At 37.3% G+C, this 27929-nt stretch overlaps 2 protein-coding genes across 5 annotated transcripts in view; both read right to left on the bottom strand.

Annotated features, from left to right (window-relative positions):
- Positions 1–11330, bottom strand: part of txlnba (taxilin beta a) — a 36625-nt gene extending 25295 nt beyond the window's left edge. For 2 of the 4 annotated variants that reach the window (XM_077220154.1, XM_077220156.1), the window contains exons 1-3: positions 11111–11310; positions 5821–6079; positions 1518–1609 (exon numbers count right to left, since the gene is read on the bottom strand). In XM_077220154.1, the coding sequence (XP_077076269.1) occupies positions 1518–1609; positions 5821–6079 (351 nt within the window). In that variant the 5' untranslated portion in view covers positions 11111–11310. Of the gene's footprint in view, positions 1–1517; positions 1610–5820; positions 6083–11110 lie in introns of all 4 variants that reach the window. The other 2 variants (XM_077220153.1, XM_077220155.1) reach the window with 2 other exon arrangements.
- A 10222-nt stretch (positions 11331–21552) lies between these two features.
- Positions 21553–23995, bottom strand: cited2 (Cbp/p300-interacting transactivator, with Glu/Asp-rich carboxy-terminal domain, 2). The gene is made up of 2 exons (XM_077219469.1): positions 23775–23995; positions 21553–23552 (listed from the first exon to the last, which is right to left on the bottom strand). Exon 2 carries the CDS (start codon positions 23546–23548, stop codon positions 22880–22882), a length of 669 nt encoding a protein of 222 aa, XP_077075584.1. The 5' UTR covers positions 23549–23552; positions 23775–23995; the 3' UTR covers positions 21553–22879.
- Between the last annotated feature and the right edge of the window lie 3934 nt (positions 23996–27929).

Raw genomic sequence — 27929 nt, 5'->3', positions numbered from 1 at the left:
ATTTTGAGTCTGTAAAAAAGCACCAATGCTAAAGTTTTCTATGTTTCCTAATCATTTAACAACATGTATTCTTTACTTCAATGAGCTCATTGTTTCTGCCTTAACTTAATGCATTGTTTAACAATGAAACACAGTCACCCCTGATAACAGATCACTCTAAATTGTAATTTATTTAGACGCATGCATTTTCTGTAAAGCTCCTTTGAAATGATATGTATTGTGAAAATGCTATACAAATAAATGTGAATTGAATTAAATAGGCTACTGGGGTGCGGGATACATGCCTCGCGCTCAGCACACATGAAGCTTGCGCAAAGCACTGGCAAAAGTAGCCTAATGATTATGGATGTGTCGGGAAACGATAGCAAGGAGATATTTTAATTGTTTATTAATGAACAAGTGATACTAAACGTGTTGGCTGCAAAGATGATTATTGCGAATTTGCGATGCTAACTCGTCATCCCTGCAGTAGTGAAGGCGCGCGCGCCTATATGGATTAGGTAATCAAACTATTTATTTCTAAGTTTTTCGTTTAAAAGTTGACATATTTTGAACATATATAGAACTATTTCTCATGTCTGTGAGGCAAGTATCCTATACGCTGAGTTTTGGTTTATATGTGACGCGCTCCAGTTCTTGTAGTCGAAGACTGATAAATTTTCTACTCTCGAGTGTATTCTGTGCGCTTTTAAGTGCCTTATCAGATTTACCGTGTTGCCGGTCTTGGCAGCAATTATCTTGTCGAAAATATTGCATCGTGTGCTTATGGCACGAGCCGGGTACATAGGCACACTTTTGATCATTTCCACATATTTTCTATCTATCTGGGTTGGACGCTTACACACACACACACAGACACACATACACACACACACACACACACACACACACACACACACACACACACACACACACGCACACACACAAACTATACAGCCTCACGAGCCACGTCTCTGGGCAGCCGCGTAAACTAGTGTTTTTCCGCCACAGCCAATCATACTGCATGTTTATTGTTTCACTGACGTTGACGAGATTAACCACTTGGGTACCGAAACTTGGTACCGATAAACAAGACATGTTTCGATACTCGGTAGTAAAGAGGCACTTCGGTCGGTACCTAAAAAGTACCGAACTGGGTACCCAGCCCTAGGAATGACAGGATACAAACTTTTTCAGTTTTCCCACATAAACAAAGAATTACTTGTAGTCTTCTATCATACTTTCGGCTTTATGTGTCCCTGCCGTTATCTCTGTGCTCTGAAATTGAAGAGAGTACTGTGGCTTTCTTGTGTGGCTTATGGCCTGGTGTTCAGACTCGCTTCAGCCCGGGGCGCCGTATATTTAGGTCATCGCAGTATCAGTGAAACCACTCTTAACATCTCGCCAGGAGTTCTTTTATTTCTCTCTGTGTCAATCCGGTTTGTGTTCTGTTTGTTTCTTTTAACTGTCCTCTATGCATTGTTGTTGCCGGGGGTGAAAACTGTTCAGAGAGCTCTGCTCTCTCTCTGGATACTCACCAGCTCAGTGTATTTCCTCAACACCATTTCCACTTTCTCTTCTGGTGAGCCGAGCTTGTTCAGACTTTGCAATAAGGATGCAGCCTCTTTACCTACGAGACAAGCGTTTTCCATTCAGATCAGAGAATGAAAAGATGAGCAGAAGCCCACAAGGGAGAGTTCTGCACGCAAGCTTCAAAATAAATCAATGGCAGTAGTGGTGAAATCACAGCGTGATCATTTTCACTATACGATAAAACGGTTGAGAAAAGCAAACAAGGCTCAGGAGATATACTCAGCCTTAAAGGGATAGTTAATCCAAAAATGAAAATTCTGTCATTATTTATTCTTTCTCATGTTGTTCCAAACCTTTATGATTGTCTTTTGTCTAAAGCTTCAAAATGACAAAAACGGTCATTAAAGCACTGTTAACCTAGCCAACAAAAATATGTTCTAAGAACATTTATCTTCCGTTTACATTTCTGTACAAAGCGTCCGGTTTATTTTTATTGTTTATGTGAACATAAAGGGAACATTTTATTTGATCATTTTGCAAATATTATGGAAATGTTAAATGTGAATGTTATTCTGTAACAAGTAGTAACATTTTAAGGAAACTTTCAGGAAAAACGTTCCATGAACAATGTATAAATAACGTTTTTGTGCTGACGTTTTGAGAACATATTTAAAGACAAGATAAATTTGAATTAACATTCTATTAACATTATCGTAGAACATTTGTGACCCTGGACCACAAAACCAGTCACAAATCGCATGGGTATATTTGTGGCAATAGCCAACAATACATTGTATGGGTCAAAATTATCGATTTTTCTTTTATGCCAAAAATCATTAGGATATTAAGTAAAGATCATGTTTCCTGAAAATATTTTGTAAATTTCCTACCGTAAATATATAAAATATTTATTTGTGTGAGTGGATGCAGCAAAAGCGTGAACATAAGTAGACAACTTTAAAGACGATTTTCTCAATGTTTAGATTTTTTTGCACCCTCAGATTCCAGATTTTCAAATAGGATAGGACAATCTTTGGTCGAGATACAACTAACAAACCACACATCAATGGAAAGCTTATTTATTCTACTTTCAGATTATGTATAAATGTTAATTTCAAAAAACTGACCCTTGTGACTGTTTTTGTGGTCCAGGGTCACGTTTGTTCATAACTTTCAAACAAAGTTCTGAGAACATTCCCTGTTAGTTAACATTAACAAGTAACACATTTAATTCACTGGTTGTTGAACGAATTGTTGATCCGGTTCTGAAAAACCAGTCTATTCAAAAATGTGTTACACAGCTTAGAAGCAGATCTCCTAGAAGCGGTAAATGCCTCACTTCTCTCTGGGAGTTTTCCGACCTCCCTGAAAACTGCAGTTGTCAAGCCCCTCCTGAAAAAGAGCAATCTGGATAAGACCATATTAAACAACTATAGACCGATCTCAAATCTTCCTTTCATAGGCAAGATCATTGAAAAAGTTGTCTTCAATCAGCTGAACAAAGTCTTAAGCTCGAATGGATACTTTGACCATTTTCAATCTGGTTTCCGACCGCACCACAGTACAGAGACAGCGCTCATAAAGATAATAAATGATATTCGCTTAAATACTGATACAGGCAAATTATCAGTGCTGGTACTACTCGAACTCAGTGCTGCATTTGACACTGTCGATCACAAAATACTTCTTGACAGGCTGGAAAACTGGGTCGGGCTTTCTGGGATAGTCCTAAAATGGTTCAGGTCATACTTAGGAGGCAGAGGTTATTATGTGAGTATAGGAGACCATAAGTCTGAGTGGACATCCATGACATGCGGAGTCCCTCAAGGCTCAATTCTTGCGCCACTCCTATTCAACCTGTACATGCTCCCAATGAGCCAAATAATGAGAAGGAACCAAATCGCTTACCATAGCTATGCAGACGACACACAGCTCTACTTATCCCTATCGCCTAACGATTACAGCCCCATTGACTCCCTGAGCCAATGCATTGATGAAGTAAACAATTGGATGTGCCAAAACTTTCTTCAGTTAAACAAAGACAAAACTGAAGTCATTGCGCTTGGAAACAAAGTTGAAGTTCTCAAGGTGAACGCATACCTTCACTCTAGGGGTCAAACAACTAAAAATCAAGTCAGGAATCTGGGTGTGTCTCTAGAGTCAGACCTTAGTTTCAGTAGTCATGTCAAAGCAGTAACTAAATCAGCATACTATCACCTGAAAAATATTGCAAGAATTAGATGCTTTGTTTCCAGTCAAGACTTAGAAAAACTTGTGCATGCTTTCATCACCAGTAGGGTGGATTATTGTAATGGACTTCTCACTGGCCTTCCCAAAAAGACCATAAGACAGTTGCAGCTCATACAGAACGCTGCTGCTAGGATTCTGAGCAGAACCAGAAACTATGAACACATCACACCAGTCCTCAGGTCTTTACACTGGCTGCCAGTTACATTTAGGATTGATTTTAAAGTATTATTACTGGTATATAAATCATTCAATGGCCTAGGACCTCAATACATTGCAGATATGCTCACTGAATATAAACCCAACAGATCACTCAGATCATTAGGATCACATCGGCTAGAAATACCAAGGGTTCACTCTAAGCATGGCGAGTCTGCTTTGAGCTATTATGCCAGCCGCAGCTGGAACCAGCTTCCAGAAGAGATCAGATGTGCTCCTACAGTAGTCACATTCAAATCCAGACTCAAAACACATCTGTTTAGCTGTGCATTTACTGAATGAGCACTGTGCCACTGTTCGTCCGACTGTTTGCACTGTATTTTATTTTATGTTTTAATTACTCTGATTTCATGTGATTATTTCTGTATTTTATCTTTTATTCTAAACTGTTTTGAGTATTCTGATTTCTTTTGATTATTTTAATTTCTTCTATGTAAAGCACTTTGAATTACCATTGTGTATGAAATGTGCTATATAAATAAACTTGCCTTGCCTTGCCTTGAATGATTTATTCACAAATCAGGCTGGTTCAGTTCTCAAGTTCAGTTCACTGACTGACTAACTGAATGATTCAGTTGCAATGGCTACCAGCTCAATTTATCTTTGAATATCTTCACACCAAACTACTAATATGACTTCAGAAGACTTGAAATATAGAGCATGGGTCATAAGGACCAATTTATGATATTTTATGATACATTTCTGGTACTTTTGTGTTCTTTTTTAATCTTGAAAGCTTATGCACCTGTTTATTGTAATTGAAGTGAAATGAGTGACCAGTACAATACTGTACTTTATTCAAATTTTCTCTTTTTGTGTTCCACAGAGGAAAGTCATACAGGTTGGAACAACGTGAGAGTGAATAAATGATGACAGAATTTTCATTCTTGTGTAAAATTTTCCTTTAAGCCCAAGAGTGTGGCAGAAAGAAAGAAAAAAGGTCAAGCAAGTGTGTCTGTCAGCATTTTGATGGTGAAGTGGTCTTTAGTATTAACGTGAGGACCCTTTTCTTGAGAATGGAAATTTTCCAAACTGTTGATTACTGCACTCATGGCACTCAACCATCCTGCTGATAGAAAAACCCAATCACTGTTTATGGCTCCATCTGTGTGATTGAGAGGTGCTGCATACCACGTTATTTTGCAAACATAAAACAGTAATCAGTATTCTCACTGAAATCACTGCTATGTGGGTCATTCTACAAAATGGATGCCATTAGTGTCACTCGTATATACACTACTGTTCAAATGTTTGGAGTCAGTACTATTTGTTTTAAAAGAAATGAATTTATTTTAATTTACAGTAGCAAGGATCAATTAAACTGATCAAAAGTGACAGTAAAGACTTTATTTCTATGTCAAATAAATGTTCATCAAAGAATCCTGAAGAAATTGTATCGGAGTTTATATGAAGATTTTAAACAGAACAACTGTTTTTAACAATGATAATTATAATAAGAAGTGTTGATGTTCTGTAGGATCATGTGACACTGAAAAGTAATGATGCCAGAAATTGAGCTTTGATATCACAGGAATTAATTAAATCTTAAAATATTTTAAAATATAAAACAGTGATTTTAAATCACTGTTTTTACTGTATTAATAATCAAATAAATGCAGCCTTGATGAGGATAAGAGACTTTTTTCAAAAACATTTAAAAACCTAACCGACTTTTGAACGGTAGTGATTTTTCTATAGAAGGTTTTTTTTTCATCATCATGATGCCATTTTTGATGCTGACCAAATGTCAGTTCTCTTTGAGAGGTTTAGTCTTTTAGTTTGTCTGATGTTTAATCTCAAAATGTTTGTCAAACTAACAGAGGTGAAGTGAAGATTCCTCACCCAGGCCCTTGAGGAGTTGCTTATCAGCTTGCTCCTTCTCCGCAGCTTCTTTGGGCTCTTCCTCTCCATCAGCCTTCTTCTCCCCTGACTCCAGGATGGAGATCTGCTCCTCCATCAGGCTGGATGCTGCTCCATATGTGTTGATTATATCCTCTAGCTGCCTGCTGAAGTCCTCCATGGGGTCCTCTGGCTGCGTATCCTCATTGACATCGACTTGTTCATTGGTGCTCTCAGGGGTCTGGTCACTGCCCTCCATCATCTGCTGCAAAAATCAAGTTAAATATATCATAAAAGTGCTTCATAAGAAAGCAGATTGATTTGCAGAGGTAGAAAAGCCAATTCCTTGATTACACTCTTGGCTTGATGCTGAAATGAGAATGTTGAAATTAATGAGAAGTGATTATGCATTTCTTGTAGAGAGGTTTGAAATGACTCCCTGAAATCACCAGCCACTAAACTGAAGACGGATGGCTTCTGGCCAGTCTGTGGTATTTTTGCATTAATAGAAGGAATTTGTATTTGAAATGCATGAGGTTGTTTGTAAGAAATGTGAATTCTAACATTTGATTAATGTATTTGCCTCAGGCAGAAACAATCCTAATAAAAAAGAAGTGACTTATAAAAATAAAATATTTGCAGAAACTTAAAACTGAGACTTGGAAATAACTGGAGGGAAGTGTAATTTTTTACAACAATTTAATTAATGAAATAATTTAATTTGTTATATGTATTCATCTTATTTATTTTTTAAATGATTTATTTATGTTGGGTACCAAGTTAATGATACTGTTGTATGGTGATTTATATATATAATATTATATATATATAATACCCTATAAATATATACAGTATCTCACAAAAGTGAGTACACCCTTCACATTTCAGCAAACATTTTAGTATATTTTCTCATGGCACAATACTATAGAAATGAAACTTGGATATATTAGTCATTGTGCTGCTTGTAGTATATATTTACTGTCCTCTGAAAATAACTCAACATACAGCCATTACTGTCAAAATAGCTGGCAACAAAAGTGAGTACACCCTAAGTGAACATGTCAAAACTGTGTCCAAAGTGTCAATATTTTGTGTGAGCACCATTGTTATCAAGTACTGCCTTAATCCACCTAGGCATGTAATTCACCAGAGCTGCACAGGGTTTGCTGGATCCTCTTCCACTCCTCCATAATGACATCACGGAGCTGTTGTTAGACACACAATGCTTCTCCACCTTCCGCCTGAGGACGCCCCACAGGTGCTCAATAGGTTTCAGGTCAGGAAAGCAATGCTGGCAGCACTCATACGTCTGTTTCTTGAAGCCAGCTTCTGCACCTGACGCACAGCACGAGGACTCAACTTCTTTGATTGACCCTTGCGAGGCCTGTTACGAGTGGAACCTGTCTGGGAAAACCTCTGTATGACCCTGGCCACTTTACTGTAACTCAGTTTCAGTGTGTTACCAATCTTCTTATAGCCTATAGGCCATCTTTGTGGAGAGCAACAATCGTAATTCTCAAATCCCGGGACCGTTCGGTATTTATGGAATGGACCGGAGGAAAATAGGGGAGGGTCATGTCTTTTTATTTTTTGTTGAGGGGAGGGTCATCCAACATTTTTCAGTCTAGAGGGTCACCCAACTTTTGTATTCATGAAAATAGCAACATTTCAAAGTGGCTTGTTTGGTGCATATTTTTCAATGTAGCTCCATTTAGCTCTCTCAGTCCCGGCCCCTCATCGCTAGCAGATGGGTCTGACCCAACACAAATCAGAAGCGAAAGATAAAGTCCAGTTTGGCGCAGTTTGACAGTGCGCGCGCACGCTTCGGGCGTATGCGCTCAGAAAAAGTGCATCATGTCAGACCGTCAATGAAATGTTTACCCAGCAAAGCTTTAAAGTACGAGCAAATAATTAACTTTTGTGATTGCGAATAAGTGCAGTGCCCTGTGAGTGTAACTCTACCGCTGCATTAACATGTGATGTGAATGTACGTCGAGTTTTACAGTATTGGGTATATTTACAGTATATTTACAGCCTCGTTCATACTTTCGCCTGGATCCGCAGCGCATGCCTCCGCTGCCTGCGCGCGCACCTCCCCAATCGGACGAGGCGTTTATACTTGACGCGCTCGCAGTTGTACTATTCTTTGAAGGAGGCAACTGAGTAATTGCCCTCAAGCCCATCCAGGAATCAGCGGTGAGAAGAGGTACACAGCCTACACAGGTGAATGTTTATTTTAGTACGCTTCACCAAAACCAAAGCAGTACTTGTTACATTAGAAGAACACAAATGAATCTGAGAACATAGCCTTACATATTTTCTAATTTCACTAAACATTTTCATTTAGTTTCGAGAACATTTTTTATAAAACATGGACCATAATTAAAATGGCTTATGTCTGCTATTGTAGGCTCATTTTGTAAATTTAAGCATGTGATGACGAGACTAATGCTCGGCCAGATTCGGCCTGAAGTCGTGCATCTCCGGATGCGGAGTCGCGCGCGCAGTTACAAAATCTGCCGTGCACACCGCTAAGCGAAATGGGCCCTTGCGCACCTTCGCGCTCGCGCGGACGCGGCGAGTATAAACCAAGCTCCAGGCGCCAGAACTGCAGCTGATACTACCATATTTCTTCAAAAGCTGATCGTGGAGACATTAAATCATCAACGATAAAAGAAAAGTGATATCGCATAAGCACAAGTAGTTATAAAATGACTGTTATCATGTCTGAAAACAAACACAAGTAACGAAGTTTACAAAACTGTATCGCACGCGTGCAACACTGGTACATTTATTCATTGCAAAGACCAGTCTTTTGGTAGATATGATATGTCGCACTGTACAGGACCCTTTTTTATTGACGTTTGGTGTAGGTCTACTAGGCATCGAGTTATCTGAACATCTTTGCCAAGCTCAAACCAGTACAGATAGGCTAATCAATAAATTATCGGGGTGTCACAGTGTCTGCTTGTGTTCCCTTGTTTGTCACTAGAGGTCCTCGTTATCACGGTGTCCTTCACTATTGACTTCATTTCCCAGAATTCTGTCTGTCACGACACACACGGGACAGAAGATCCAATTTGCAGCAGTTTATTAATATAAGGGTAATCCAAATCGTAGTCTTCCAGGCAGGGGTCAAAATCCAAATAATCCAACTAAACATGAAAACAAAACACAAACCAACAAGAAAACCGACCAAGAAATGGTGACATCTAACAAGACTAACAATGAACAGCTGGGAACAATGATGACGGGGAACAATGAGTGCAATGAGTGCAATGAACTGATGAGTGACAGTGACAGACAGAATGCTGGGAAATGAAGTCAATACTGAAGGACACCGTGATAACGAGGACCTCTAGTGACAAACAAGGGAACACAACCAGACACTGTGACACGGGGAGGGTCATGCCTTTTTTTACAATCATTTTGGAGGGTCATAGAAAAATGTATTGCTGGCGAAGGGAGGGTCAAGTCTATTTTGACTATAGATCTCAAAACTCCTCATAAATAAAAAACGAACAGTCCCTTGGCTTAGAGAGTTCTTTGCCATGGTGCCATGTTGAACATCCAGTGGTCAGTATGAGAGAATTGTACTCAAAGCACAAATTTCAACTGCTCTATGAGATACACAAATTTGTATGGTCCTGTCTAGCAGACAAAAACATGAAAATTATGAATAGGACATGTGGCTTTGCATGGTTAAACAACGTACAGCTATTATAACTTAGGATGTACTCACTTTTGTTGCCAGCTATTTTGACATTAATGGCTGTATGTTGATTTATTTTCAGAGGACAGTAAATATATATTGCTATACAAGCAGCACAATGACTACTCGAAATGTGAGGGGTGTACTCACTTTCGTGAAATATTGTTTGTATATAAAATATCGGTATACAACAGTATCGTTACATAGTACACAAAGTAAATAAATAATTTAATAATAAAAATTAGATGAAGTTTGGGGTCGGTAAGAGTCTCTCTTATGCTCACCAAGGCTGCATTAATTTGATCAATACACAATGAAAACAGTAATATTGTTATTACCATATTATTACCATTTAAAATATCTGTTTTCTCTTTTAATATATGTAACAAATTAAATGTATTCCTATAATGTCAGAGCTGAATTTTCAGCAGCCATTACTCCAGTCTCCAGTCAAAATCATTCAAAATTATTCTAATATGCTGATTTGGTGCTTAGGAATATTTATTATTATTATCAATGTTGAAAACAGTTGTGCTGCTTAATATTTTTGTGTAAAATGATCATTTTTTTAGGATTATAAATGTCAAGTATAAATAAATGTCAATTATTAATGTCACTTTTGATCAATTTGATGCATCCATGCTGAATAAAAGACTGACTCAAAAGTTTTAAATGATTGTGTGTGTGTGTGTGTGTATATGTATATAGAGAGATATTTTTTATTATTATCAATGAATAATTTAAAAAGTCTGTCTCCGTCTATAGTTTGTGATCTAGTCAGTGATAGTTTTTAATGCAAGCAACACTAAAAAGAGTCACATCTGATCTGTAAGATGCCTCCATGTCGGGTGGACATCTGAAGAGAAGCAATGAGCCGCATGTGACATACAAGGCTATGGGAGGGGGCGCAGAGAAAATAGCACAAATCACAGTGGCAGAGTATCACTGAGCCTCTAAATCTGATGTGTCACAGATAGCGCCAGACCTGAAGCCCTTCAGCTCAACACGGCTGATTTTATGTGGAATGAACTCTGAGATTCCAGAGGTTGTTTATGTCGAAGCTCTGTTGCTTATCAGGTTAAAATTATAGCCCTCTTTCCACCCCATGTGCATGTGTCCACTCCTCCTCCTATCCCATCACCCCTCCTCATTCAGTAACACGGCACCTGTTGTGAAGCCACATGCTATTTTTGGACCCTCTAAATATGGACAAGCTATTTCTTATTCTTGCCACGTACCTTCTGATGTCAATGATGGCAGTTTTACCCAAAGCGGAAAAAACAATGACTATTCTAAACATCAGTATAGCTTTAAAACAAGAGGCTAAGAGTGAAACACACAGTTTAGACTAACTTTGGGAAATGCAAAAGACATGCTCATGCGTTAAATTGAAAATGACAGAATTATTGCATTGGAGACTTTGTCTTCATATTTTCCTTACAAAACTCACAGTAACGGAACCACACTATAAGGACTGAAACAAAATGTACAACCACGTAAAAACTAACTCAGATGTTTCTCAAAAACACGTTTGTGACATTCAGCTCAACTTTAAATAAAATAGTGGAGCTCAAGACTTACCCTAGACGTGTCTGTTCAGGTTCGAATAGAAAAGGAGGACAATGAACCAGCCAGTCCACAGTTTTAGGAGAGTGACAGAGAGACGTGAGGAGGGTCTTTCAGGACTCAAGACAACAGCTGACAACACAAGCCCCTCAAAATAACCTCCACTGGAACACCAATGGAAACGTTGTCCTAACACTCTGAAGATCTTTCTACTCAGGCTTTTCAGGAAGACAGCGTAGGAGCTAATTTTGTAGTATCCTTTCAAGGCTTTCAAATCAGACCTTTTCATGAGCTATCATAGATCTACTAATCCAATTCTCATTCTGTTTTGGCAGTTGGTTACAAGTTCAAAGGTCAGTTACTGTTGATAGCTTTTTGGTGAAGCCTGACATAAAATAATAATCAGAAAATGCTTTTTTTTTGCATTTGTTGAGTACAATATTTGATACATGAGGCTTATATGGCTAATATATGGAGCTCATACCCGAGGAGGGGAAAAACACCTCAGTTTTATTCAGAGGACCAATTTGGTGCAGATTCTGATATTTATAAATGGTCAGAAGAAAGATGAAATACTAATAGCTTTGTAATGTAAATCAATGAGATCTTTGTAACAGTACTGTATAGCATACTTACATAAAATGTTTATAAATATCAGTTTTCACTCTATCTCCCCATATAATATCTTATTAAGATGACATTTAAATGCTTAGTTTTATTATCAAAGCTCTGTCATTTTTATTGTGGGGGAAAAACATAATGGAAAAAATTCAATGGAATGATGACAAGCCTGATGTATCATATTTGATACTCACATTTTAACATATAAATACATTATGCATGGATAATCAAGCTTCAGTCCAAGTAAGTTTAAGAAATATGACTAACAATATAAAAGTTATTCTTGCATTTACTTTATAACATTTTTTGGGAATTATACTAAGTGGTCTTTTACTTACTAAAAAAGTATGAACAATCAATCAGACGGCAGAAGTCATGTAGATTGTGTATAACACATATATTGTGTTTCAGCAAAGTTTTGATCATGTTAATAATTTAGAGAAATTTGTGTAGGCTATATAGGGTTAACATGCAAATCTGGGTGTCCCTCACAGTTATTGACTTGTGTACTGAATGCCTGAGGACCAATTTCTTGTAACAATCTGCTTAGTATTGGGTGTTAATGGCTCCTATTAGCATTTATATCACATTTGTCCACCATAATTCCAGTCAATTGCACTCTAATCACTCCAAATCATGCAAATGGGGAATTGTGAAGTGATTAGCATCTCCAATGCAACTCACTCCATAAGTGTTTTTGTCTACACATTTATAAATATTTTAACATATTTGGAATGCAACTGCAAAACATGGCCACCCACCCATTCATCAAACATTATCATGAGGTCTTTAATGAATGACCTATGTAGTGCACTTTTACAGTGGTATCATCAATTTTGGGCATCAGAATCATTACTTTGCTATTTGCAATGGACTTAGTAAAGCCCAAATGAGTCTAAATTGTTGCGGGTCATGTTAAGGATTTGTAAAGAGAGTGGTGGGCGATAGTTTTTCTCTATGATAATCCTCACCCGTGGCTTTTATTAGTGGATCTTTTAATCACCAGATAGAAATGATTCTGACTTTGGCTCCAGGCTTCATTATTTTTCTCAGCCCCTGCATCTCAATTAATGATTGTAACGTAATGTTCTGAGAGGAGACGCTGGATAGAATTGCGTTTGATCTCTTGCTTGGGTTTTTTGATAAACCTTGTCTCTTTAACCTTGAATTGCGTTTTGCTGCAACTGTCAGGATGTTACAGAGCTGGTGAGGCAAGGACTTGGACTAATGTTTCTGGCCTGGTAGGTTTTGTGGTTATATGCACAGATGGACTGGTATGAATGAGCAATACCGCTCAGAACTGCTCACTTCCTGGTTTTCATGACACAGGTCTCCTCAGACAAAGTCACAACAGAATCTTGCTCTGTGTGTTCTTTTTTTTTTTTTTTTGCTTGAGGGTTCCTCTAAATGAGCTGCTGACTCATGCAGTCAAATTAAGTCAGATTTGTCCACTTCCTCTGCTTCGCTCTCCTATCTCTCAAGGTGATGTCAAAAGCACTGATCCTTGGACTGTGTTGCAGAGACAGGAACGTCTATATATCCTGCATTTCATTTGCTCTGTGAGATGTTGTATTTAATGGTTGATAATGAGGTTTTCTATTTTCTAAGATTTCTGCCGTTTGTCATTTTTAAATCGTAGACTGTGTTGTTAAATTTATGGCAGATGCTGGAAAATCAGGTGGTTGTTTATATCTGTTACAGATCAGCCAGGCTCTCACACCAGCCAATCACAGCGCACTCCCTCACCTGATTTCTAAAGACACACTGACCTCACCACTGTTCACTGTCCGGTCTCGCTTACACGAAGAGGACTACTTACCTTGCTATTGCAAACTTTAAATCTCCCGAATTCTTCAACGACCATTCTCCAATCTCCACTCCAGTGTCTCGTCTCCATTATCTCCATTTCTCCATCTCCAGCGTCTCGTCTTTCCTCTCCTCTGTATCTTGAGTGTTCCTCGTTCCTGTCATCCGTCTCACACACCATCAGTCTTCATACCTGAACCATTCCACTCATCGCCTGCACACCGCTCTCCAAATTATCGTTGTTCATTTCAATTACCTGCATTCTGTTCCCGCTCTGTTGTCAATAAACTCCTGTTAACTTCATATCCATCTATTGAGTGTGCTTCTGTAATAATATCCTATTTAAATGTTCACTGTAATTTTTTTATTTAAAATTAACAGCATTTAAATAATGAGTCGATACATCATCAATCCTTCTTCCAAAACGTGTTTTTGTCTTACCCTGATTCACTATGTTGAGCCTATTATAAATGTTTATGTTAGACCGGTCGGGATGGTTTCACAGGAAGTTGTATATACGTATTTGTCATATCCGTAATTAGAGAGAAGTTGCTCTAGGTACTTTGATGGTGTGAGACTGGCATAGGTTAGTTGTCACAATGAGCGAGAAATGTTGACATGGAGCATGCTAAATATCAAACCTCCAGGGAAAATCACTGGAGGTTTGATATTTAGCAAAAAAAAAGTCGAACAGAGGATAGTCTGCTGGCAGAAAGAAAATGCAACAGAGCTCGTAATAAAACGAGAATCAACATTGGCTTGTCTTTTTGGAAATGGCTAGAAATTAGGGATTTAATTTTTTTTGTAAAAGTGACGTGGAATTGGGAATAGCTACAATAACATCTTCAGCTAGTCATCTTGAGATCCTTGCCATCTAAACTGGTTGGATCTCTTAGCCTAGTAGTAGGGCTGTATTCGGACTCGGACTTGTCTCGGTCTCGGCCACTGGCCTTGCCAAATATGGCTTTTGGTCTCGACCGAGTCCAGGTGTCTTTATTATGTTCCCAGTAAGCACACATAAAAGCCATTTATATTGATATTTATTGATATTTTATCAATAAATGTATTGCTAAGCCTGCCCCTTGAAGGCGTATCCCAAGAATGGCCTGTGATGGGGGGCTATCTGAATGTGAAAGTATGCGTCTTTCAGTGAAACACTGCTATTATGAGGTATCATGTCATGATTCTGTTTTCTTTAGATTAGAAGATTATATGATATCAAGGGGAATGTCTATACTTAAAAAATCCTTGGTGTTGTGACACTGCCATTGCTTTTAGATCAACAAATAATAACCCAAAATGATTGTCTTGATAATGTCTTGCACAAGACTTTTCCCCTCTGTCCTGGACTCGGTCTTGACTCGGACTCAAACCTTTTTGGACTCGGTCTTGTCTTGGACTCGAACCTCTTTGGTCTTGGTCTTGTCTTGGACTCGACTAGTCCTGGTCTTGGACTTTTCTTGGACTCGACAAAGGTGGTTTTGACTACAACTCTACCTAGTAGTGAATGTTTTATAAGCAGTAGATAACCATATTCATCCGCTCAGTCACGCAGAGCTGAAGCACAACCAAAACAATGTTCTTCCGCAAAATGCATGCAGTTTTGTTTTTTACCCACTAGAGGGCCAAAAGTTACATGGTGTGCCTTTTAACTTTCTAAACTATGCCACACAATAATTTACGTAATAATTTTCTTCTTTTTTATTTCTTTACTAAAAATATTAAAATTTCATTTAAATTAGTGGAATACTTGAGAAGAAAAACGTTTTCTATAGACTAAATTTTGTGAGGTTATGTTATTAATAAAACAGCAGCAACATTTCTGTAAAAATATTTTTACAAGAAAACAAGACATGAATACTCATTGATACTATATATTCTATAACATTGATTTGAGCTGAAATTGTTTAATATTTTTACCTGTACAATCAGATACTCTGATAATGATATCAAATTTATCTTGCCTCTCATGTTAGTGAATCAAAGAATGCCGTGTGAAAACTGGGAGAGGAATACAGATCTCTCTGAGGAATGTGAAAATCTTATTTCAGCTTGTGTTTTATTCACAGGGGAGGATGGAGCAGCATTTAATAGGAAGATGTGTCACACATATGCGTGTAGCATAAGCTAACAGAGAGGATTTCTCCTCACACTCTCACTAAGACACATTCCAGCAGCTCTCCTGACATTGAATGCCACTGACTGTTTGTAGGCTACAATATCTCCTTACAATGCAGGCTGTAGGTGTCTGGATTCACAGTAGCAGAGGGGGGCTCAGAGCTAACGGTTAGGTATGAGCACAACCAACATTCCCACAGTGAAGGCAATTATTATAGTCTACATCCCTCTGCATTGACTTTAATGCAATTTGCACCCAGTAGCAAAGGAATGCGGCACTGTACATTCCCAGATTGCAAGTCATGAACATTTTATTAGACTTGGAGTTTCAGTTATATATAGACTATGTGTTATACAGGATAGCAAGAGCGTTTAGTAGTTCAGCTGCATTAGACTTTTCTAGGGAAGCTTGTTTCCACCACAGAATAAAAAAATTAAATTGCAACATTTTTATTTAGTGGAAGAAACTAGCTTCCGTATTTTACACTGTTTGTTTCGCTCGTTCCAGAAAGACCAAGATGTCCTCGCTGCCTCCTGTATTGTGATGACGTACAGTACTGTATTAAATCCAATATGTAGCCTATTGGATTTTATTCTGCAAAAAGGTTAAGGTTAGGTTGTAGGTTTTAGGGGTTCGTATTTGTTGTAGGGTTGTGTGGGCAATCGGCAATGTGATTGACACCAGTAATGAAATCCTTTGAATCACCTATGGGGCGGAGTTTGCTAAACTGTTTTGGCGAATAAATCACACGTATCATACAAGTATAAATTCCTTTTTAATTGATTATTTAATTATTTGATAAAGGTTTAGCCTATACATGCTAGTTTCCATAACAGAGTTCGAGATAAATATTTTCATCTTAGCTAATACTGGAGCAGCCAGTTTGCTAAGATTCAAATAATTTTTATTGATTATTCTACAGCAAGCACAAACTATGCAAAAGCAGCAGCACTTCCGGTGCACTCAGTGTCCGAATTCACTCACTCGTTTTCATACACTTCTTTAAGAGAACTATATTAGTGGACTAGGAATGTAGGGAATAGTGAATGAGGGTAAGGGGCGATTTCGAACACAGCCATGGTGAAGGTTAGGGTTTAGTGTTTGGTGTAGGCAATATGCACTGTGATTGACATGACCAACAAAATCTTTCAAATCGGCTGCAGGACGGAGTTTCCACTGAACTGGTTTGAGGAGAAAAAATTTATATAATATAAATTAAACTCAATTTATGCCAGTATGTCATCGAGCAATAGGCTGCAGGGAGTCATAGCCTTTAGTAGTTTTTAGTTCCACAAATAGGTTGCGACAAGAGATCGTTTCTATGAATCATTTAAAATCATTCATTCAAAGACTCAGCGTCTTCAGGAACGCCACTGCCACCTGTTTGTTCTGAGACAGGACCGTAATTCTACCATGGCAAATCTGTGCAAAGAAGACCATAGATATATACACTAGATGTCACCTTGGGGTTCTAAGCATGCGTCAAAACCGCCGCCATTTTGGAACAGAGGTCTTGTCATAGGAAGTAGCTAGGTAACACTGAATTCATGGATGATGCCGGACTTTTGTGCTGCGTATGGAAGTTCACACGAACAGAATCTAAAAACCAGACAGCAAGGGATTACATTTCACAAGAATGTGAAATTTTGTAATTTTTAAAAAATTTCTCTGGGCTCAATGATAAATACATAAATACATCTGACTGTTGGAACGAACCAGAACAACTAGAAAATCGCATTCAAGACGATTTATGGTGATTTTATTTCCGCTAGACCTTTTCCTACATTGACGCTGATCCATTAAAGAGGAGGTGCTCCCCTGTTCCATGATGGTGGCTCTATTGACGCATTCATTCCAATGAACTGCCGTAGCCAAGGCAACATCTAGTGTATATATCTATGAAAGAAGACAAAGTAGGCCTAACTGTCAAACTAACTAATATTGTGTTTATAAATCTATGTATGTTACTCCATTTAAATTTTGTGTTTATTGAACTGATCGAAAAATGTGTCCTTAGCTGTGTCTCAAAGGTCTTATTTCAGAACAGTAACCTTTATAAAATTGACCATTATTCCGAGTGAAATATAAATTGTTGTAATTTCATAATGAATTTGGAATGCAGTGGTCAGTTTTTTTTTCTTTTCTTTTTGAATGTAGTGGTCAGTTTACTGAAATGAAGCAGCCTCAATGACGTATGCGGCCGACAAATGCAGACTTCGAAATGAGATCCAGTTTTTATGAATCAGTCATTAAAATCATTTGCACTTTACTCGTCTGTTTCCCCACCTTTTAGGAGAAAAACAAAATTAGAACAATTGTTGGACACAATCTAGATGGAGACACGTGTGAGATGATTGGTGTTAATCCAGTCTCTCCAAGCTCTTCATTTAATCTCATCGCTGACCAGAAGGAAGAAATGACATATAAAAGAGATCTAATAATTCTCCCAATACACTGTATGTCTTCTTCTTTTTTTGATCGTTTCACAAAAAAAGAAAGAAAAAAGTAACACTATTCATTTGCTGCCCTGCAAGCAGTAGACCTATTTCCTTTAGGAAAAGCAAATGGGGAAAAAAAACTCTCCAACATGAGTGCTTATCTAAGCAAGCAAAATTACATCTCAGAGGACGACCTCAACCGCAGCAATGCTATGAAGCCTTATTAAATGAAAACTACCCCTTTAGCCCATAGAATGGCATTATGACACAGACTGACTCATAGTCATGTAAATGGACATGTTGATAGATCCCATGTAAGTGTCCAATGCTCTTTCATGCAGTGCAATGACAGCATCTGCGGTGCATTAAGCTGTAAAAACATGCTGTGGTGAAACTCAGCTCTGAGCAGCAGGGCAGAACCTCCATTGACAGACTGCTATAATGGATCTCACTTATATTAAACAATGTCACAATCCAGATCAGTGTCATCCGCCCTTTGCCTGTTTACTGAATGTTTTATGTTTCATGGCTGTTTTAGCAGAATGATTGATATCAAAAGAAGGACATATGTGATTATTTGACACTAGAAATTATATTTTAGAACATAATCAAGACCAAAAAGGTCAGTTTGACAGTTAGGCCCTGCTGTTAGATGTGGTTTGATTTTGAAAAGCATCTGTCTCTATGAACAGCCATTTAAAAGCAGCCGTGCATTCTGGTGAAACTTGCAACCTTTAAAAAGTTTGGGGTCAGTAAGATTTAAATGTTTTGGGAAAAAGCCTTTTATGCTCACCAAGGCATTTAGTAAAAACAAGAATATCATTAAATATTATTGCAATATAAAATGAATTAATATTTCTGCAACTATGAAATTTTTAATGAAAATTCAATTTGATGACAATTTAATTTATTCTGTGATGGCAAAGCTTATTTTTCAGATGTGTCATTCCAGAATTAATTAATTAAATAATAAATCATCCTTGCTGAATAAAAGTATTAATTTCTATCAATATATATATATATATATATATATATATATATATATATATATATATATATATATATATATATATATATATATATTTCTTACTTACCCAAAACTTTTAACCAGTATATGTATTCATTCAATATTTTTATTATAGATGATTACCGATTTTCTTTTTAAAGAAATGTAAATTTTTCATATTTTTCCTTGTCTGCTGCCTTTGATTTCACTGTTTGTTCCCAAGTTCCAGAGTGATTAAGTGACATTTACGGCTCAGGTTATTGGCTCAGAAAGTTATGCGGTCTCATGTGCAAAGATCTCCTTGAGCAAGGCAGCCATTGAAGTATGTTACTCTTTAAGGATATAGTGTCTTTATCAATGTGAAATATGTGAAATAGTTTTAATTTATATTCTGATCATTGATTAAATGCAATCATTCATGACAAATGTGAGCAGAGTATATCTGACAAAGACAAATTATTTCCCCAAAAATGGATTTCCTATTAAAGACAGATATTCACCGGAGCATTTAGCATTCCACTTCCATTCCTCGTTTCTCAGTAACGATGCCTATGTGTTTCCGTAATTACCATTCTTACTTATCTCTGCCCTGCTCTGTAAATGTAATTTCCCTTGTCGCAAATAAGATGGTTTTAATTCTCCTCCACTTCCACAAGTCTGTCTCTTTTTTTTTACTTAATTCTGAATGAAGTGGCAGAATTTGAAGCTCTGCCAAAAATCTGAAGGACGGCAGACCTTGAGAAAGAGCGTGTGCCCGCATATTCTCTGCAATATTCATTGGGGAGTCTTATGACATTTCCTTTTTATTAGTCTCAATTATTGATATAAGCTGTGTTTAAAATTCTTTTCAAATTAACTTGCTGTAATGGATACATAATGGTGCTCTGAATAATTGCCTTTGCAAGAACTAATGAAGGAAGGAACTTGAGAACTTAGCCATCAAACACACAGTTTAACTCCACAGGCTCTTTACATGAGGGTCTCCTTCACATTTAGCATGGGATCAGGAGGTTGTAGATATCCTGTTGGTTTCTGCTATTAAAAATGGCATTACTGAAACATCCATTATAAGTCAGTATCACCACAGGGAAGCTATGAAACTACAATTAAAGTGGCATCATTTGAACAAAACGTGTAGCAAAATAACTTCTTCAATAAGGAACACATGTTGAATTTAGTGTATTATTTATATCCTAAGTGATTCATTTGTCAAGTATTTTATATTGAGAAGTTTTTTTGAAAAAAGTTTTTAAATTGTACTTTAAAAATGTTTAATTGTTGAGTCTGGACAGTTTTTTTTTTTAAACAGTAGAAAAATGTATGTACTGTTATTGAAAGGTCTCTTGTTCTTGAAGATATCAAAATAAAATTCTGTGTTAATTTACTAACTCTCATGTTGTTCAAAACTCATAAAACTAGTTAATCTTCAAAACAATTTAAGATATTTTTAATAATACTTGAAACTGTATTTGTCCCTCCATTGAAAGTCCAAGTAATACAAATTTAGAAGATCCAAAAAGCTCATAAAGGCTAAATCAATCCATATGAATCAAGTGGTTTTCAGTGTAAAGATGAACATAAAGGCCTATATTTAAAACTCTTCATCATATAAAGTGATCGTATCTCTACACAAGACCTGGATTAAACAGCTTGATTCATATGGATTAATTTTTACGATGCCTTACGATTACACATTTGTTTGTTACAAGGACTTTCAGTGGAGGACAGAAACCTCTCAGGTTTCATTAAAAATATCTTAATTTGTGTTTGGAAGATTAAAAGTCGTATGGGTTTGGAACAACATGAGGGTGAAGAAATGATGACAGACTTTCATTTTTGAGTGAACTACCCCTTTAAACCATTTTAAGACCATTTTAGATATGATTAAAATACTATGATTCCTGAGACACACTACATTAGCATTACATTTTTTTTCATAATTTACATAATCATATTTGCATTACAGATAACTCTGATATCATTGTTAAATACAGTTCTTGCCTTGAAGGAAAAAGTATGAGCTATGATTTCCAAAATTATGCTAATGCTCAGTCATATAACTAACAAGTCTATCAACCCTTGATGTTTTTAGACTGTGCTTGGCACTAGTAAGCTGACAACCCTGAGAAGCTTCAATTTCACTGCAGGACAAAGTCTGCTGAATGCTACCTATTTGCATGATAATTATTCATGCAGTGAAACTGGACACTTTGTCTTGCATTTAAATGCACATCTACAGTAACCTTTTTTGAAATGTTTATATATTGTTCTGGTAAAAAATTAAAATAAATAAAAAAACTGCATAAAGTGTCAGATTACATAATTTAAAGAGAAGATGAAAAAAAGTATATTCTTATATTTATGTCCACTTTCACTTCAGTTAATTGAGAATAAAATGTAAAAAAAAATTTGTAATTAAACTCTTGTTGCATGTTATTTGCAGATTTATGACGTTACAACAAACATATGTTGATTAGAACAGAACTTTAATTGAAAAACTGACATTAAAAGAACATCATAACCAAAATTTGGATTCATAAATGATGCTGACACCCAAAAAGAACAGGGCATTGACTTCAGTAATGAGCCTCATCTGCTTTATTCATGTTCGCAAATTAAAATATAATAAATTAACATTTTTTTTTCTAAAAATATACAAAAATACTGTAAAACTTTCCTAGAAAGCCTCAACACAGTAGTATTGCCATGTACCGCATACTATAATAAGCACAGTGGTCTATCTATTTTGAAAACCGATGAAGATGAAACTCTTCTGTGTTGGGATATTTCCACATTCCCTTCCTTTACAACATTCCAAACTATGACATTCAGGATCGGAATGTCTTTACGATACACTGTACTCAATTAAGCATATAGAGTAACCGGTAAATACGCACTCTCGCTCACATTCATGTCACTTCAATAGATGTTTTTAGGCTCTGATATACACACAAGCATCATGGAGGCAACATAGGCCTGAGAAGATGTCGAAAGAGTGGAGAGAAGAACGACTTGAAGCATCTGCTCACAGTTCAGTGAATCTCTGAGCAGCACAGGGTTCTGGTAAATATGGCCAATAAAGTTTATAGTACAATGCTGATTGAGACAATTACACACTATTATCTACAATCATGTCACATAACCACCAACATTATTTAGAATATGCATTCACTGACATCTGATATCACTGGAGGTCTGAAGGAACAAAACATGATTTTTTTTTTTTTTTGCCTGCTACATTAATACTAAACAGACTTTCTGGGCTTTTTTTGTTGCTTTTCTCAATCTCCAGCACCTGCGTATGTGATGCATAGCATGACTCTTGGGTGTCCAAACCATCCTCATGCAAAACAAATCCATTTCTGTTACTTAATGGCATGAACCAGCTGAGAAAAGTTTGCCCTTGAATGATTCACTTCCACGGCTGTTCTGTTTTTATCGTTTTGGAGTTCAGGGTTCCCACACTTTCTGACCACCGAATTTATATGATTTTGCTCATGACTTCTCCAGTCATTTGCATTGCATTGCAATTCGAAGGATTGTTTTTTAAAGATATAGAGATTCATTTTTAGCCTAAGATTTACTTGAGCATAACCAGAGAAAATTTGATATTGACTAGACAAATTTCCATGACTTTTTCAGGCCTGAAAATCACACTTTTGAAATTCCCTGATATATCCAGGACTGTGGGAACCCTGTGGTATACAGATCCAAGAAAACACACCAGTAATATCAGTCTCATTAAAAAAGGACAAAGCCAGAGAATGAACAAAAACGGGGGAAAAGTTGTGAGATTAACAGCTCACTCGGCTGGGCTGTTGCTTACAAACAAAGTCTGTCATGAAATCGAACTCGTTCTGTCCCAGCCAGAGCTCTGGGAGCTCCTTTATTCGGTCCAAGCCCATTTCTATCACCAGTGACATCAAGACCTCCTCGTCAATAAAATCCGTGTCGATAACGTTGGGGGGCAGCATTGCTGCAGGCATGTGGTGGCCAGGCAGAGGAACTCCAGACGCGTTCTGCTTAGCGTTACTGTCTCGGAACTGCTGTCCTGTGCCGTTTAACTGGTGGCTGGCGGGGTGCAGTTCGTGCATGTAATGGTGATGATGGGAAGGATGCGTGAGGTGACCGTAGTAAGGCGTGTTGAGCTTCTGTAACTGCATGCTGGCAGCGAGCTGCTGCCCTTGTCCGACAAACTGGGAGTTAAAGCGAGCAGGCAAGTTGCCATTGGGGATCCCTCCGTTTATGTTATTCCCAGAGGCCATGGAATGCCGGATCCCGTGGTTTGCGTTTACATTCCCTCCCGCGTAATGCATGTGATCTCCCATGATAACGTTATAGTGTTGCTGCTGTGGAAGCGCGTTGGAAAACTGTCCCATTCCCATCCTGCGCGCGGAGTGCTGATGCCCATTCACAGCATCTGGGAAACGTCCATGGTTCATTGCCATCATTCGGTCAACCATTCCCCTGGAAAACAGTTTACAAAAGTTCATTTAAAAGTTAACAGCCTATATAAAATTCGCGTAGCTAAAAAATATAGTGCCGATAAATCCGCAAACTCGCAAAGGGCATTATGATTTGGCTCGGAAACAGCCAAGCGAAGCTTATTTGAAACATGCAAGCGTAAACACACACGCGTCTGACCGTGTCATAAACATTCATAATCAGGCTAAACTTTGTAACCTTTACCTCTCTGCTTGAATCTGCTGAGTGCGTCGCACCACCGCAGTCGGCAACAGCAAAAAGTAGCTGACAATCCCAGAGATGAAAGAGTTTACAATCCCTCCTAATCCAAGTCAATAAAAAGCGTATGCTCTCCAAATACAGACCGCATTCAGCGCCAGTCGCCGCATCAAAAACATTACGAAAAAAACTGCTGCATGCTTCTCGGTCAGCACTCATATACAATCAAGCCATGGGCGGAGCAAAGCCAACCTTCAATCTGACTAAACTCCAGTCTGTGGCAAGCCGGATTATCATGGAGGCTATTCCTACAAACTACTTGAAATATAACAGAATTACTGTTCGGGGGCAGTACTTAAAATGTATTTTCTTCCTGAATCTGTTGAATAATAAGACACCATTCCAGTATTCCATGTAGAAATAGACAATAGTGCCATTTTATAAGACACGAGTGTCATAGTAATGTTTTAATATATTTTTTATTTGAAATATAATTAGCCACTCCGACTTTTCACTAAATGTGACAAGTAAAAATCAACTGAAAGTAAAGTCTTACCCAGCATACACGGAATATTCCCCTTCCACTAATGTTCCCATTTGGTTCCCATTTGTTTTTTTGTGAACCAAATAAGAAGGTTCTAGGAACATTCTCTGTAAGAAAGATAACCTTCACAGAATGTTCCCTGTAGTTTATTATTTTATAAAATAAAGAGAACCTTCCCAGAATGTTCCCTGTAGGTTATTTTTAGGTTTTATTTTTTATAACCTAAAGAGAACCTTCAGAACGTTTCCTCTAGGTTCTTTTTATTTTTTTCATAACGATGTAAACTAATTAAAACTTTGAAGATGTTTTTGTGTGATGACCAAGAGATTATTCTAATGATGAAATGTATTCATAAACATAAACAATATTTTGCAGAATTAGATGTCTGAAGTTTAATGAAGCTTTTATTAATTAGATCAGTCAAAACGCATTATAATTTTCAGACAGCTAAAAATATTAAGCCAATGTTAAGGGTAGTGTGACAGGTGCTTTTGTGTTTGTTTGTAGGCAACCTTTCTTTACAGCGTGCCTCGGATCTTCTCCAGTTTTCTGTCTTCCACAGAAAGCCACGCATTAGCGTAATTTAAAAATGAACAGTCATGTCGTTTTACAGACTGACTAAAGTTCGTTTATTGATCTTTTTATTGAATAATTAGTAATTAAGAGTAAATTGTGTGAATTCAGAGAGATTTCACAGGTCTAGCCTAATTGAAGAGAACATGATGAAGACGTTTTGTTTAGGCTTACTGATCAAAAGAGAGAAGCACGTCTCTCTAATTCCAAGAAATTAATGCAATGTTATCCCAGTTGAAGTCACATAATTGGTATTCATTTTTAAATGTGTGTGAATAAAATTAATATTTTAAAAACCGTATATTGTGTTGAAGTCATTATTATTTGGCGCTTAGAAACATAAAATCAGGGTTATTTTGGTACAGTGTCAGTGATACAAGTTACGAAATCTTAATGCATAAATTCAGTCTTATTTAATCAAAACAAGACATGGTTTGTGTAGTAGACCTACTGATTATTGATTGTTGTAGTAGACTACTGAGATTGCCGATTATAGGCCTATGAGACGTACGTGAGCGCTGGATGATTACTGACCTATAGCTAACCTACAGCATGGGTAAATGATATCGGAGCAAAGACGTTCCACGAGCGTATTGGCAACTTTCTTGGAATGTTAGGGGAACGTTCTCCAAAACAACAGGGAACATTCTATAGCTACATAAAGAAAAATTTCCTGGCTAACCAACAGAGAAGGTTAGCATGTCTGTTCTGGGAACCAGAATCTAACATTCCCAGAACGTTCTGGGAACCAGAAATTGTTATCATATTTCTAATAAATTATCTAGACAATTGTAGAAGTTCTGAAACTGGAATAAATTGAATAGATACGCAATATCTGATAAATAAGTAGCCTACTAATAGTTATATCTATCTAATGAGTAAGTAGTAAAAACTGAAAAAAGATGGCTACTTGCTAATATTAGGCTACTTAGGCTACGTTCACACTGCAGGCTGAAACGACCCAATTCCGATTTTTTTGCCCCCATGCGACCTGTATCTGATCTTTTCATGACAGTCTGAATGACACAGATCCGATCTTTTAAAATGCGACCCAGGCCACTTGGGTATGTGGTCCAAATCTGATATGTATCCGATCTTTTGAAATGCGACTTCAATCTGAACAGCCAGGTCACATCTATCCGACCAACACGTCATTGATATGCGACTAACGTAATTCTGCATTGAAGTAGGCGGGAATTAGGAGATAAACAACAACTATGGCAGACAATGCTGAGACCAGTCAATGGAACGACTAGTCGAGGTTTCTGATTTAATTAATAGTTGGGGGAACAGCTCTATTCAGGCCAAACTCGAGGGCTCTTATCGGCACCAAACTCTTCTATGCATGCGGGTCACTTCTTGGTCATTTCACGTTCATGTTCACACAGGAAATCACAAAAGGTCGCATTTAATTGGAAATGTGAACGGCCTTGCAAAAAAATCAAATTTTTTCAAAAAATCGGAATTGAGCATTAAGCCCCTGCAGTGTGAACGCAGTCCTTGTAGTAGCCATTGGCCTAATTAAAAACATTGACTAAAAACACACGAGTAGCCTACATTGTAAAAATGTTTATTAGCTAGTTAATTAGCAGTTTCTGAGTGAAAATGGTTTCTACAACAAAAAAACGTTTCAGTGTACTTTTGTATTGGAATAAATATTAAAACGGCTTGCCGCAAAAGTATGGATCTGGGCTCGTGCGAAACGTGGACCTAAAGCGCGCGACCAATCCCCTTCCACGCGCATGGAGCAACACCGCTGCACACATTACCTCATTGCGGCTATTTCTGTTCACGGCAAGAGTTAGCAAAACATGGAATCACGTTTCACAGTTTTAAAGGCAGTTGTGCGTGCTCGAAGCTCCATTAACACGATCAACTGATTGAGATAAACAGGGTTGGTGGCACTTTACACTCCCAGTTTTACACATAACTTGACTTGTAGGCCTATTGAGTTTACCAATTAGCCTACAAAGTTTAATACTAAATGACAATCAAATGAACATCATCCTCCTGAGGTGACAGTATAAGTTGAAATCATCTAAAATAAAAAGGATACCTGACAGAAACTACAAAAGTAAATTGATTATAGCTATAGGCTAATTTGATTGTAATTGTGTTAGTATTTGTTAATTTTGTTGTGTGACCAAACTGTAACTTGAACACTAATGTAAGTTGTCAGTTTTGTACACAGTCAAACTTAAGAGCATAAAACAGGACAAATAAAAAATGAGCAGCAATTAAATCCCAGGAGTGCTGATAAGACGAGTCTGTCTGCAGTGCTGCCAACTAATCTTCATGTTCTGCACGTCCAAACCAATTCTCCTGCTGAGAGACAGTTGACAGTGGGTTTAATCTTAAGAAATCATGTAAACAATCCAAAGCTTAAAGATTTGGAAAAGTTATAATGTTCAATCGTCTAACATAAATGCATAACAGTCTTAAAATCAATAATTGAAACAATTAAAATTTTTGAGCTGTTTACTTATCCGACCAGGAAGGCATATTTTCTTATCACTATGAGTATGTAAGTTATTATTTGAGGAAATTAAGAATCTGTCTTGAACGACCAGATATATGGAGAAGTAGATGGAGTGGATAAGAGAGTAAAGACCTGCATTTCTTGACATGCAGAGCTTCATGCATTTTAGATTTAGACATCTCAACTCCAAATACAAGCCATTCCAGTTCAATTATAATGTATATTACAAGAAAGCTGCACCATTGGTTGCCAAGATCATTTGTTTAATGGGCCCATCAACAGTCATTAATTAATCCTTTTGTGGCCATATTTGCATGCATGTGTGTTTGAACATTTTTTTTCCGAGCAAAGCATCCATTGTGCTATGTGCCATTGTGCATTGTGCTATTTAGAAAGGCAGATATTCTTTGCTTTTGGGTAAATTGTGCCTGATAAAAATGCCCCTTCCCCTTAATTTCAATATAGGATCTAAAATAATACAGAAGAGAGAAAACCAGAAGGATGAAATGAAACATATATATATATAGACAAGCATAATCAAGAATCAGATTAATGGCTTACTTCA

The sequence above is a fragment of the Siphateles boraxobius genome, unplaced genomic scaffold (genome assembly GCF_051911475.1).
Source record: "Siphateles boraxobius isolate OS27281-9 unplaced genomic scaffold, OSU_SipBor_1 8, whole genome shotgun sequence".
NCBI classification, from domain to species: Eukaryota; Metazoa; Chordata; class Actinopteri; order Cypriniformes; family Leuciscidae; genus Siphateles; species Siphateles boraxobius.
This window is presented reverse-complemented; position numbering and strand designations above follow the sequence as displayed.

Coding starts and splice junctions, on each gene's coding strand:
- cited2 (XM_077219469.1), bottom strand. CDS start 23,548: ATGGTTGACCGAATGATGGCAATGAACCATGGACGTTTCCCAGATGCT.